Source organism: Dipodomys ordii, unplaced genomic scaffold (genome assembly GCF_000151885.1).
Source record: "Dipodomys ordii isolate 6190 unplaced genomic scaffold, Dord_2.0 Scaffold16, whole genome shotgun sequence".
In the NCBI taxonomy this organism is placed as follows: Eukaryota; Metazoa; Chordata; class Mammalia; order Rodentia; family Heteromyidae; genus Dipodomys; species Dipodomys ordii.
Window position 1 is genome coordinate 2,367,191 of NW_012267232.1, and position 14,393 is coordinate 2,381,583.

Genomic DNA, 14,393 nt, shown 5'->3' on the forward strand with positions numbered 1-14,393 from the left:
CTTTTTTCTTTTTGCTTATGTGGTGCTGAGGAATCGAACCCAGGGCCTCATGCATGCAAGGCAAGCGCTCTACCACTAAGCCACCTTCCTAGCCCCGTTGGCAAGTTTTATATTCACTAATTTTTATCAGAACTTAGGTATAACACTGGCATTTCATCACATGTATACAAATTCCTATAACTCTTGCATGATCAAATTCCCAGTATGTCTTAAAGTGTCTATAGGTTGTGAAACTGATTTTTTAAGTCACAGAAAGAGCAAGAGTAAAAATAAATGTTACTATGTGACTATGACAGAAGGCTAAATGATCAATATTATCACTAAATACTTAGTGAATTCCTAGGGACATTTTCTTGTTTATTTTGGAAATTCATTACTTTTGTGAACATCTGCCTAGTGAGCCCAGGAATTTATTAAGTCCCTACTGTTCAGCAAATATTTCTGGCAAGATGAGTAGAGAGGCGCGGCCCACATGCCGTCTCTTATTGAATTATGGTGGCTGCCTAGGGGGGCATATTGAGGAGGATTCAGAGGGCACATCTGGGCTTAGCAAGAGACAGCCATTATCTGACAGAGATGCTCAGCCACAGGAGCATGGCGGCTGAATGCATGCCAGGACTTTGCCATCTCCAAAATATCTGTAACTTTGAGCCACCCAAGGTTCTGAATCCTTGGAAAGAGGAGTCAGGAAACACAATGGTGGAAGTTAAATCTAAGGTATAAATATGTTAAGTATACATACATACAGTCAATAGTTAACCAAAGTATGGAATATGCAGCAGGGGAGAATTCAGATGGCATAACTCCTTAGAACTAACTCACAGCCTACCAAAATGAAAAGGAGCTGGGCGCTGGTGGCTCATGCTTGTAATCCTAGCTATTCAGGAGGCTGAGATCTGAGGATTGAGGTTCAAAGCCAGGCCCAGCAAGAAAGTCCGTGAGACTCTTCTCTCCAATAAACCACTAGAAAACTGGAAGTGGCACTGTGGCTCCAGTAGTAGAATGCTTGCTTTGAGCTGAAGAGCACAGGGACAGCATCCAGGCCCAGGGTTCAAGCCTCAGGACCGACAAAACAAAACAAAAAAACCCCAAAATGAATACAAGGAAGTTGGTACTTGAGATGGGGGAGGGTAGAGGGGAGGTCAAGGGCAGAAGGGTAGATAAATGAATAAAGAGGGGAGAATGCAATTATAATATTTTGTGTATATCCTATGAAACGAGGAAAATTGAGGGAATGGGAAGGGTTGGAACAGATGGGGAAGAACGATGAAAGATAGAATGCTAATCAACATGTATTGTACTTCTAAAACTGACATGTTGAATTTTAACCCCTTTATAGTTAACTAAAATATAATTAAATATATGTAGATAATTAATTGTATGTGGTTAATTAAAATATGATTAGATACATATAGATAATTAAAATATAATTTAAAATTAACAATAATAATGAAAGAAAAACAATGCTTATCACCAAGGGAATTGTAAGTGGGAAGAAGTGAACATGTTGACCAAAGATAGGACCCCAAACACTTGAGGCCCCAAACACTAAGAGCTGACACTAAGGTACATTGGTCAAAGCTAGCACACAAGCAGCACCTCTGTTTCTAGGATCTCAGAGGAGCAGCAGGCTGGACAGTGTCACATTTGTATTCTGTGGAGACCACCAAAACAGTAGGGTAGCTGGTTCACAGGCAGGGAACTGGGGAAAATTCAGTATCAGAGATAAACAGGTTCCTCATGGAGTTAATCTCTGAAGGCAGGATTTGAAGGAAGAGGTATGTAAACTTGAGTCAGATTTGGGTCTGACTAATTGGGTTCAAACCTCAGCCTAACTACTTAATCTGTGATGCTGGTCAAGCTAAATTCTCTGAGCCCATTTATCTGTTAGATGAATAGAACAATAATGCCCACATCATGGGATTCTAAGGGTTAAATGAACTATTTGTTTAAAGTACTTTATATTTGACATACTGAGTTGCATGTAGTAAACACTACGTTAGTGACTGCTATCACTAATTCACTCATTTATGATCTATGGAACAAACATTTATTTAATGTACACTTGTATCAATCCAAAGGAAATGATTCAAAATTAATAAAGGTTACTAAAATTCTAAATTCTACCATGAATCTGTGGAAGTGAGCAGATGCAATGGAGTTTGGAATCACTTTGATACCTTATGTTCCTAAGATCTTGCCTCATATGTGGCTAACAGAAGCCAGCATGTTTTTAGCTAGGGGTTAGAGACTGACACCTATAATTCTAGCTATGCAGGAAGCTGAGATCTGAGGATTGAAGTTGGAAGCCAGGCCAGGTAGACAAATCCAAGAGATTCGCATCTCCAGTTAACAAGCAAAAAGCTGGCAGCCATGAGTGGGAAAAACTGAGCAAGAGCGAGAGGCCTTGAGTTCAAGCCCTGGAACTAAACCTTTAATAACAATAATAATAATAAAATAGTAATAATAAAATGCTAAAAAGAATAGTGCATTGCAATGGTTTGTAGTTTTCTTCCAGAGTAGAAAAGAGATGGACAGGTAGTCTGAGGAAAATGATGTAGCAATGTCTTCCATGCATGGAGTTCTATAAGCATTTAAGAAAGCCAAGAAATCCTTATTCTTTTCCTGAATTATTTTTTCTATAGCCGACTTCAGATGGGAAGCAACCTAGTGATGCTATGCCAGGTTCTTTGCACTCTGTATTTGGAATCTCTTGTGATGGCTGAAACCAAGTTGACCAGACCTTGCATAAGGTATGTGATAATGAGTACTTTAGTCCTTTCGAGTTGCACAGGTGTATGATGAAGAGCCAGCACATTCTTGCTCAGTCATTAGGTTTAGTCATTGCCTTGCCTTCGAAGGAGAATGACTTCTCAACCAGTCCCAAGCCACTTTTCTCTTCTCTCATGGAATGAAAAGTCCTGCCCAAACATCATGAGATATCTTGATTTTCCCCTTTTTCTGGTGTTACTAGGGTTTGAACTCAGGACTTCACACTTGCTAGGCAGGTGCTTTATAGCTTGAGCCATACTTTCATCCCTTTTTGCTCTGGCTATTTTGGGGATAGAGTCACACTTTTTCTCTGGACCAGACTGGAACACAATCCTGTTTCCCCAACAGTGGAAATGACAAGCACACACCCTTTGCCCAACATTTTCTGTTGAGATTTGGTCTTTTGTGAACTTTTTGTCCAGCTCTCCTAGCACTAAGATCTTTCTAATCTATGTCTCCCCAGTAGCCAGGATTACAGGTGTGAACTACCAGCACTTAGACAAGATCTCACTTGATGCAACTTCTTCAAGGAATATGATATTCTTGCATCTGAAGAGATAAAAACTGGTTGATTCTCATTAGATTGGGACTAATTTGAGGCCCCTATTTTTGGCCTCATCCCTAACTTCAAATCCTCTGTGTGGTTCTATTGCCCACCTGCAATACATCTTTTTTCTCCATCTCAATGTTGGCATATCTTCCCAGTGTCAACAAGCATCCCAAATCAAGCTTGGTGCTATCTTATCATCCAAATGTACACCTCTAAGATGTAATATGTTCCAACGTTTATCATTTGCTAAGTGCCCCCAATTTATTTCAACTGTTTCTCCTTGAAAAAAAAACCAATGGTCAATTATTAGACCTATGAGTAACTCAATTCATCGGTCTTTTTTCTCTGGAATATTTTCTTCCACTCGCCTGGTCACACACACATTTTCTCTCACCTGAGTAGCTTCTATGCTTCTTTTGCTTTCTTTCTTTCCTCTAGCCTGCAGAGGCTGAGGTGAGGTGTCTGAGTTTAGAGTCCTTGGTCACCATCTGTATGCATATGTGCACAAGTAATCTCATCTAGTCTTGTAGCTTTAAAAATTTTCCATGTGATAGACAGTTCTCTCTTCTAAAGTACATATCCATATATCTAATTATCAATTACCTGTTCCACCTCTCTGATTCTCTCTGGGACATGCCAAACCTATCAACTGTGACACGGAGCTCCTACTTTTACAAACCTCAAATCTACTCTGCTTGATCCACAAAGACTCATCCATCTCAACTGGCAGGAGCGCAAGCCTTCTAGATACTCAGGCAAAACACACTGGCTTTTTTAATCCCTTCTCTAGTTTCAATGTATATCTTGAGTGCTTCTGACCATTCTAAGTTACTCTCCTTGCTTGAACCAGCCTCATCTCTGGTCTGAATGACCTCACCAGCCTCCTCACGGGTCTGCCTGTTCTTGTCTTTGCCAGGAATACATTATACCTATATGATATATTTACACCACAGCAGCCAAAGACATTCCTTTAACATGTGAGTCAGGTCATATCACTCATCTGCTGGGAATCCTCCAATAGCTTCCTGGTTTCCTGAGAGCAAAAGTCTAAGCCCTTGACATGGTTAGTAATGTCCTGTGGAATCATCCTTTTCGCTCCATCTTCTTCCATCCTCCTCTTTGAGTACCAGCCTTCCTGCTTTTTTTTTCTTTTCTTTCTTCTTTTTGCCAGTCATGGGGCCTGAACTCTGGGCCTGGGCGCTGTCTCTCAGCTCTTCAGCTCAAGGCTAGTGATCTACCACTTGAGCCACAGCACCACTTCTGGCTTTTTCTGCTTATATGGTGCTGAGGAATCAAACTCAGGGCCTCATGCATGCAAAGCAAGCACTCTACCTCTGAGCCACCTTCCCAGCCCCTTCCTGCTTTTCTTTAAATAAGCTGAGACTTCTTCTATCTAGTGATCTTTGTTCTAGCTTTTACTTGGCTTGGACTACTCTTTCCTCTAGATACTAGTCTGACTCGTATACCACTAACATGTCTTTGCTGATACATCAGATTCTCAATGAGGTCTACCCTGACCACCTCCCTTCATACAGTAACCACCACATTATCTACACTTGATCCTTCTTACTAGACTCTGTCTTGTTTCAATGTCACTAATCAATCTCAAATGATATATATACACACATATAAAATTTATAACCATATAATTTATATATATATATATATATATAAACCTAATGTTTTATGTAACTAATATGTACTACACTGCCAGCTCCATAAGGACTGTGACTTTGGTCTTTTCCACTGATGTGTTCCAAGTGCCCCTAGAAGGAGAAGCCTATATAAGGTGCTCAGTAAGGCTAGGGATGTTCTCTAGTGGTAGACTGCTTGCCTTGCATGCACAAGGAGTCAGGTTTGACCCCCAGAAATGCCAAAAGAAAAAAGCTCAACAAATATTTTTACGTGAGTAAACAAATCTATGAATCAATAATATATATCTAATCTATTACTAAATCCTGAGCCTAGAGCAATTCTACTTAGGTTTATTTCTCCTATTCATCCCTTCTGCTCTGCATCTATTCCTATGATACTTGTGTTTTCAACTGCACTTTTGAAACCTATTGACTTCACACAAATCATTCACTATCTATCTACTTGGTTGGCCCATAGCTGACAATCCTCATACAGCATTGCTCATGACACCCCCATGCTCAATTTCTTTAGGGGCTTTCAAACCCCTTTCTTCAGTCGACTTTCACTGTCTTCTTGGCTCCTGTTTCTCCTTCATAAACCTCTTTTCTCCTCACTATCTCCTAACCAACTCTTTACATTATCACACCCATCTTTTTGCTCTCTATGCATATTCCTACCAAGTGTCCTCTCCCACCAAATTCTCCTCCCCCTTTCCACCTTAGCCCATGTCCATTTCCCCTCCAAAGTCTTTCTTCATTCTCCAATTCACAAGGATTCCTACACTCCAAAAATTTGACAGCACTTATAATATAGATTCTGTTATAGTTTGTATATGTTCTTCCAAGTTCAAGTATTGAAATCTTCTTCCCTAATATAAGTGTTGAGAGATCATACAATTGAGTGGCAAATAAATATTGCTTAAATATTGTTTGAATAGGTTTGTTTTAAAATGAGGTTAGCCCTCTCTGCATTCTCTAATTTTTTTTTTCTTACCACATTACCATGTAGCCATGTACCATGTATTTGGCACTCATTAGATGTGGTCTCTTACTCTTAAAACTTCCCAACTTCCATGATCACAAGTCAAATAAGTTTTTGTTTTTTATAAATTACATAGTCAATAGTATTTTGTTAAGCAGCAAGGAAGAGTAAGATAGACTTCCTTTAACTGACATTAAAACTGATAGGTCCTTATGGCAGTACTTATATAATTTTGTACCATTCTTTTATATATCTCTTGGATTCTTATGTGAATTCTCTGTGGACAATAAGTCAAGACAAAAGCAATATTTAATCTTTAAACGTGAGACTTAACTGACAAGTCTTGTATCTTCAACTATAATACAGGCACCCTGTATTATGTTTATGTATTTATGTTTCCCATTAATTCCAACCATGTTAGTTACACAGTAGGTAGACAGCAGTGTTGGGGTGGAAGTTGGTTAATTTGGAATCTAAACAGGGAGGAAGCAAGTAAGGGACTTAGTTGAAGTTCAGGAAAAATAAACTGGAATAAACCAAGGTTGAAAATGAAAATAAAACAGTAAGAGGAAATGAATTATGTAACTTGTGGGTAAGGGCAGAAGGGAAAAAAATGAGGGGAAAAAATGAGAACCAAGGAAGGGGTGACAATTGGCCAAAAAACATTGTACTCACAATCTGACTTATGGAATTATAACCCCTTTATGCAACTACTCAATAATAACAATAATTAAAAAGTAATAAATAAATTACATAGAGGGAAAAACAGTAAGAGGGTGGCTTTCATTAATGTGGTTGCTAATTTGAAAATGTGTAGACTAATTGATTTCAGTTCTTAAAATTATGTTTTGCATAGCTCTTCTTTTCCACCTTGACAGAAGTAAGAAACGTAGCTCTTCAGTGCAGTAGAAGAAGTCACACATTTTCTATCACAGTTACATGGCCAAAATTCACTCCATATGCAAAGTCCCACAGACCACGGATTTAGGATGACTGGACTTAACAATTTTTTTTTATTTTCTTACTTTAAGTATTCAATCAATTAAATAAGATTCTCAATACACTATTATAAAACGGGCTTTGTGTTAGATGATTTTTTTCCAACCATAGACTAATATACATTTTCAGAGTATGCGTAAAGATAGGCTACACTAAGCTATGATGTTACATAGGCTAGGTATATTGAATGCTGTTTTGAGTTACCCGATTTTCTGCTTAGGACAGTTTATAGGGACATCATTCCACGGGAAGTCAAAGAACACTTGTCTTCTCCATGGGCCTCAGCTCAGGGAAAGGTGCTGTTAACCAGGTAACCATTAGAACGGAACAAGTCAATGCACTCTGAATATCACTTTTCTCACCATCTTTTCCAGTTTATTTATTCATCTGGCAAACACCTAATATGTGCTTATTTTGCTGCTCTGGCTAGAGCTGGACATTTACATTATCTGTTTATCTTATCACAGTCCTCAAAGAGGGAAATCACGATGTTGCCATTTTACAAGGGAAGGTTTTGTTCAGAGAAGTTAGATAACTTGATCAAGTTGTAGTCAGCAAATTGTAGGTTTGGGGTTGAGATTTTGGAGGGTACTGACACTAATACCTCTGTTCTTTCATCAGGCTGTCTGCAGTTGTTCTATGTATATGTGAGACAGGCACAAGTCAAGAAAAAAGCCCAAAGGTTTGCAATTCCGATGAACACAACCTCCATAGATCATGAAGAGCAGTAGAACGTGACTGTAAGTAACACTGTGGTAGAGACATTACTGAAACCTCGTGAAGGGGAGATCTAAGTTGTTTCACCTTTATGATGATTTTTTTTGCTTTTGTCTTAAAAAGAAGGGTCTAACAATATAGCTCAGGCTGGCCTCCAACTTGTTCTATAGGCCAGGTGGGCCTTGAACTCATGACTTTCCTACTTCATCCTCCTAAATACTGGGGTGACAGAGCTGGATGCTCTTTAAAAAGAGGTCCAACTCTTTTGTTTTCCCAGGGATATGTAATGTAATCATCTGGTTAAACTTCTAAGTCCTTTTCAACTCAAGTATTAACTCAAGGGTTCCAAGATTGAGAAAGTCAAGGTAGCTATCCCTGAACCTCCTCCTCTGCACCGGACTGGGTAGCCATGATAACAAATATGTATCTGTTGACTACAACCTGATGGCCATCTTTAATGTATTAACCTTGTGACAACCCAACCCAGAGTGTGCCAACCAACAGATGAAAATATATAATGACCCAAGACCAATTTCAGGATAAATAACATAAAATGTAAACATATGAAAGACCAAGTTTTGAGAAGGCAGGCTGCTTAGAGTTTGCATCTCTCCCAGTTATTAAAGAGTTCTGTAAGAGGGACAAGGCTAACCTAAGAAATTTGAGCCAAGAGACTAAGGTGGTTCTACTAACCCCAGCCATCACTCCCTGTGCTATCAAGCAAGCAAAGGCTAGAGAAAATGATCACAAGTCTGCCATCGGACACTGTCTGCTATCATAGCCTCTTACATAATAAGGCACTAGTGCAACAATCACCTAAATCTTCAGATAGTCTAATTATTTGTGTCTATATAAAAAAACAGAAAAAATTTAAAAATTCTCATAACAATATTAGTGTAGTTATCTTTAGGATTTCCTTGGTTATTCACTAAGGTACTAACTCAATTAGTGTAGTTAATAATCCAATGTTCTTACATTCTTGAAAAACCCATTTAAAGAGGTCCAGTAGCCAAAAGACTCAAATGGAGGTAAAATCCAAGAAGGCATCCCTGCTCATTTTTAGTTGTCTTGTCTCATATGTATCTGTTTGTTTGCGGTACAGGGAATGAAACCCAGGATCTGATGCATGCTAGACAAACACACTACCAATGAGCAACATCCCTGACCTCTCCTCCTGCCTGCTAAGTAGAGGTGCCTTCAGGTTGACAAGTCCATCAGATCTAACTGCAAAACCTTTCCCCTGAGACAATCACCTCACAGATTCATGTGAAGCAGGGCTGTACATGTACAAGAAGTGCTGATGGATGGTGGGCTGCTTTTATACAGGCATGAGTGATAGGTTGGTCACTGCTGGTCTAAGCTGGGATCCAGAGAGGATCCCAGAGGACTCCTGGCCCCAGTTGCCTGCTATGGAGCATGGCACTTGGCTTTGGTGATCAAAGAATGGAGGAGAAAATGTCTTCTACTGCCCTCCCTCAAAGCAGTTCCTGGCCCACCTCTCCTAAGAGGTTAAACTGAGCAAGAGGAAGCCCACTGCTTCCATACGAGGTCTCCACATAGATCAGCATTCACCATCAGCAAGCCTACTTTTCCTGGTCAGGAGCAACAACTGGAGGTTCAACCAGGAAATGCAAGGGGAGGGGGGCATTCTAGGGTGAAATGTAAAAAATAATAATAAGGAAAGAAAAAATTTAGAAAGAAAAAATGCAAAAAAGCCCATGAGACTGGCAGGTTAACCATGGGTTAGAATCAGGTTTAGAGAATCACACAGTAACTCAGTGTCTTGGCAAATCCCCAAACCCCAGGACGAAAGACATGTGGGTTTGAAAGGCATTTGTGTTTGCAGAAACAGGATGTTTCCTTCTTTCACCATTTCTTCTCTCCCTCTCTCTTTATTTGTTCTTGGTCTGTCTGGAATCCAAATTTGGACCTTCCATTGCTTTTACCTGTCCAATATTTTCATCTTTTCAGAGACCAACCAATAAGCCTTTTCCCACAGCCAATTCCCATCAGCCCTTCTCTCCCAGGGTTCCAAGGTGCTCAGAGCAGACATTGTCAGCAAGACATGCCACACACACAGCAAGTCACCAAACCAGATCACGTTAGAGGGTTTGCAGGGGACTTACTTGTACTTGTGCTGGTTCCAATTGTATTGATTGTGGTGGGGACGGATGAGGAGGAGTAGAGGGGCACATGACCATTCTCACACCCCAGGCTTTTGTCCTGCCAGTTGGAGGCATTGATGCAAATCCCAGAATCCCGAGAGTTCTGCCACCCGTTGAGCTTGTCATCGGTGTTTTGTCTTTGGTGATAGTAGTGCGTCTGTCCATAATCCACAGAGTCTGAACGGCCACGGTTCTGGCTGCCAAAGGTGGTCGATGTGCGGTCCTCCAAGTGATTCAGCCACATGGCCAGAGCACTGCGGTCTTCCAGCGATGTGGCTGGATGGATCAAAGCATAGGACAGCAGCTGCCTGCTCTCCTCAATATGCTGGTTGTGTTCAATTGAGTGAGCCAGGATTTGGGGCAGCAGTTTCATATACTCTACTTTTGCGTCAAGGTTTCCTGGCTTCAGCAAAGGCAGGTGAGTTAACAGGAGGGAAATCACTTTATCCTTGGATTCCTGTTGCCATTGGTTAATGATTCCTGAAAAGGAAAACACACAGGTCAAATGAGCAAATACATTCACCAGGACACTAAACACCACACTCTAGATTCAGAGCAGTCTGTGGATTTGAGTTCCAGTCTAAGTACCCTGGCTACATTTTCTCAAAACAGACAATTGTTTAACTGACATCAAGTTTTCAGTACCCAGGAACTTCAATGAAAACATAGATTAAGAAAAAACAAAACCTCTTAGATGTTTGGAGGCTCAAGCTAATTTCCATTCACAACTCTAAAAGGGCTACTTTGGTCTAACCAAATAGAATCTACAGCCTTGCTTCCCTTAGAAAACTCTAGACTCAGCTGGAAGCCAGTATTTCATATCTGTACTCCTAGCAGCTCAGGAGGCTGAGATCTGAATATTGAGGTTCAAAGCCAGCCCAGGCAGGAAAGTCCACGAGACTCATATCTTCAATTAACTGGCAAAAAGCTGGATGTAAAGGTGTGGCTCAAGTGAAAAAACACCAATCTTGAGTGAAAAAATTGAGGCCCCAAGTTCAAGCCCTAGTGCTCTCTCCTCTCTCTCCTCTCTATCTCTATCTGTCTGTCTGTCTCTCTGTCTGTCTGTCTCTCTCTCTCTCACACACACACACACACACAAGCAATAAAGAAAATTTTAAATCCTGGAGAAGGAATTGGTGTGAAATTTGAAACATTTCTCACAAGGAGAACTATGTCAGGAAGAAAATGGGGTTCCCCCCTCAGTGTAGCAAGCCTAGAGATTTCTTGTAAATAGATGACTCAGAAAAACAACTGTGGGTCCAAAGCTAGAATGAACAAGTTGGCTCCAGGGGCACCTCTGATCACATCATGCTAAGGCTTAGATGTTTAGTAAAGTTCATTGTGCTTTTATAAAAGTAAAATACACACAATATCCACTATTTAAGTATACAGTTTAGTGTTATGAAAAGCATTCACAAGGATCTGCATCCATCTCCAAACAATAACTCTCATCTCCACTCTCCCCAGTTCCTGGCAAGCCCCCATTCTCTGCCATTCTCTGCCACCATGAACCTGATTATTCTAGGTGCTTCTGGCAAGTGGAATCATACAGTATTTGTCTTTTTAGCTACCTTATTTCAGTGAGCATAATATCTTTATTTATTTTTAATTAATTAAAAACATTTTTTGTTGTTCAGGCTAGCCATAGCTTTTTGATGGTCATGTGAGATAAAGCACCTCACAGACTTTCCTGCCTGACTTTGAACCATGGATCCTCAGATATTAATAGGATTATAAGTATGAGTCACAGGCACCCAGCTCTGAAGATCTTAACATACTCTGTCCCCTTCCACTCAACACTAACCATGCACTTTGCTTTGACTGCTCTTTGGAAAGGCTCTTATTTTGGGGGCTGATGGTTATCCAAAGGGCCAGGCAGTCTTTCTGGCTTTCAAGTAGTATCTACAGTGATACTACAGTGAGGCCTCCGTAGACCACAAGAAGGAATAATTTCAAAGAAAAGTACCAGTGCTCTAAGTTCAGATCTGGAATGTCCTCCAAAAGCACATGTGATAAAGGGGCATACTTCTCAGGTTGGTGCTATTAGGAAACAGCAGAAATCTTTAAGAGATAGGGCTTAGTGAGAACTTTTCTGGTCACTAGAAGTGTACTCTTTTTTAATTTTAAGTAGTGTACAAAGGGATTTCAGTTCAGTAACTCGGATTATGTGAAGGCATATTCTTGCAAATAATAGTGGAATTAGCACAACTTCCTCTTCCTCCCTATCATTTTGCTTCTCATTCACTGTTTGCTCTCTCCATAATGTTGTGCCTCACCACAGACCCCCCCCAAAAAACAATCAATCATGAACTGGTACCTCCAAAACTGGGATCCAAAATAAACCTTTCCTCTTTTTAAATGGACTATCTCAGGTATCTTGTTATAGTAACAAATGCTGCCTAACACATCAGTAAGGACAGCATGGTGTTTAGTGAATGAACATGCGCTTGGCAGTAAAGCAAAATTAGGCATGAATCCCAGAACTGCCACTTACTTTGTGGTAGATCTTTTGTAAGTTACTTAACTGAGTCTCATTTGCCTTATCAGTCAAGAGTGGTACTAATAGCATCTGCCCCTGCTCAGGCTCTTAGATTAAATGAGGTAAAATATCTCAAGGACCAATTAAGACAGTACTTGCTGGTGGAAGCAATTCCTCTTTTCCTTCTAGTCCATCTAGAGTGATATAGGGTATTTTGGATATAAATATTTGAAAACAGAATAACAAATCCACAGATGACCCAAAGAAAGTAATTTTTAAAATATCAATGACTTGGGAAAAAGTTAAAAATGGAACCACTGAGCTTATAACACTATAAAGAGATGTTTGGCTCTCCTCAAGTCTGGGCTTCCTAAAGAGATGTTGAAATCAATTGTGTGAAGTAGAAGTCACCAAAATGAAGCAGGGGAGACTAAGATAGGATATGGAGAATTGGGATGCCAGAATGATGAGAGATTTGGAGAAACCACTATGGAAGATTCCAGAACCTCCACTGGGGGTGGGGGCGGGGAGAGGATCCTTCATACTTGAGCTAGATGATTTGGATTAGCACAGTTCAGTAGTAATATATGAGCCACATATGAAATTTGAAACATTTTAGTAGCCATCTTAGAGTAAAAAGAATAAAATTTATTTTGATAATCTGTATCAACATTCATCATTCAAGATGTACCCAACATAAGACTATGAAGGCACCACTTCACTTCTTTGTGTTTTGCATCTGTCTTTGGGACCTAGGATGTATTTCATCACTGACAGTGCTTCTCAGCTTGGTTGGCCATGTTTGCAGTGCTCAGAAGCCATGTGTGGCTGGTGGCTCCTAAACTGGTCAGCACAGATGGGAAAGGAGGCCAGAAGGCACAGATGAGTCCCTCCCAGTTCTCTACTCTATATTTAGCTAATTACCACCGGACATAAGACAACCCTCGTGCATTCTAGGAGGTATAGTCACCCTGTAAGGCAGTTTCTGGGAGATGAAGAAAACACCAAACACTAAGCATGCTTTAAGTGACAAATATGCGTAGGATGAAGAGCAAATCTATTCAGTAAGCCAAGGCTCTAAACAGTTACACCCTTAACTATGCTATGTACATTTAAATATAAAAATTGGGAAATCACCCCACTAAAAATGCATGAGGAATAAACATTGCTGAGGAACTACACAGATTTCTGCAAGGTCATTGCCCTGTTTGGATGATCTACCCTTCCACAGAAGGCCAGCCTAAAAAAAAGTTATGAACAAAATCAAAACATAACTAGGACTCAAGAGCACAAACTAAACCCTGTTATTGCTATGAAACTGTTCTCTACCAGGGATTCACCTAAGATTCAGAGGAGGATCTACCCTTCCAGGGTTGAAATAGCTCCATCCATGGGACTTGCATGGTCTGGGACTATGGTATAGTCAGGAGGACAATTACAGCTTTTGTTTTCTACCACTGGGAACGTGGAAATAATGCTGTCCTCCTAGGCTCACCACACCTAGAAGATGGCACTATGCCAACCTCTATTCCAGCTGCCACTGATGACAGCCAACAGTACTTGGTGTTTTCTATGTTCCATACGTTTTTCTAAGCCCTGTGCACTAAATTACTCATTTAATCTCCCCAAGAGGCTTGTGAGGTAGCTCTTAAACTAGTCTTATTTCACAGAGGAGGACACAGAGGCACAGATGGGGCAGATTAGGTGCTCCAGGTTTCCTGGCTAGTGAGGTGGCAGACTAGAGGTTGGCAAATTAGCTTAAAATATATAATTGATTATCATACTAGAATGGCATGTATAACTATTATATCTACAAAGGATAGAACTACAATGTGGTTCTAAACACAACAATATATTAAGGAATACATGACTCAGCAGAGGAGTGGGTCAGGCATAGGAACATACAAAAATGAGTCACTGAGATCATATAGATGGCACTTTTGGTGCTTTCAAAATATGCTCAGTCGGGGCTGGGAAGGTGGCTCAGTGGTAGAGCGCTTGCCTTGCATGCCTGAGGCCCTGGGTTCGATTCCTCAGCACCACATAAGCAAAAAGAAAAAAAGCCGGAAGTGGCGCTGTGGCTCAAGTGGTAGAG

General features: G+C 40.4%; 1 protein-coding gene across 3 annotated transcripts in view; it reads right to left on the reverse strand.

Moving 5' to 3' along the window:
* Positions 1 to 14,393, reverse strand: part of Samd4a (sterile alpha motif domain containing 4A) — a 237,796-nt gene that overhangs the window by 81,655 nt on the left and 141,748 nt on the right. For all 3 annotated transcript variants that reach the window (XM_013012349.1, XM_013012351.1, XM_013012350.1), the window contains exon 2: positions 9,781 to 10,299. In XM_013012349.1, coding sequence (XP_012867803.1) covers positions 9,781 to 10,299 — 519 coding nt within the window. The remainder of the gene's footprint in view (positions 1 to 9,780; positions 10,300 to 14,393) is intronic.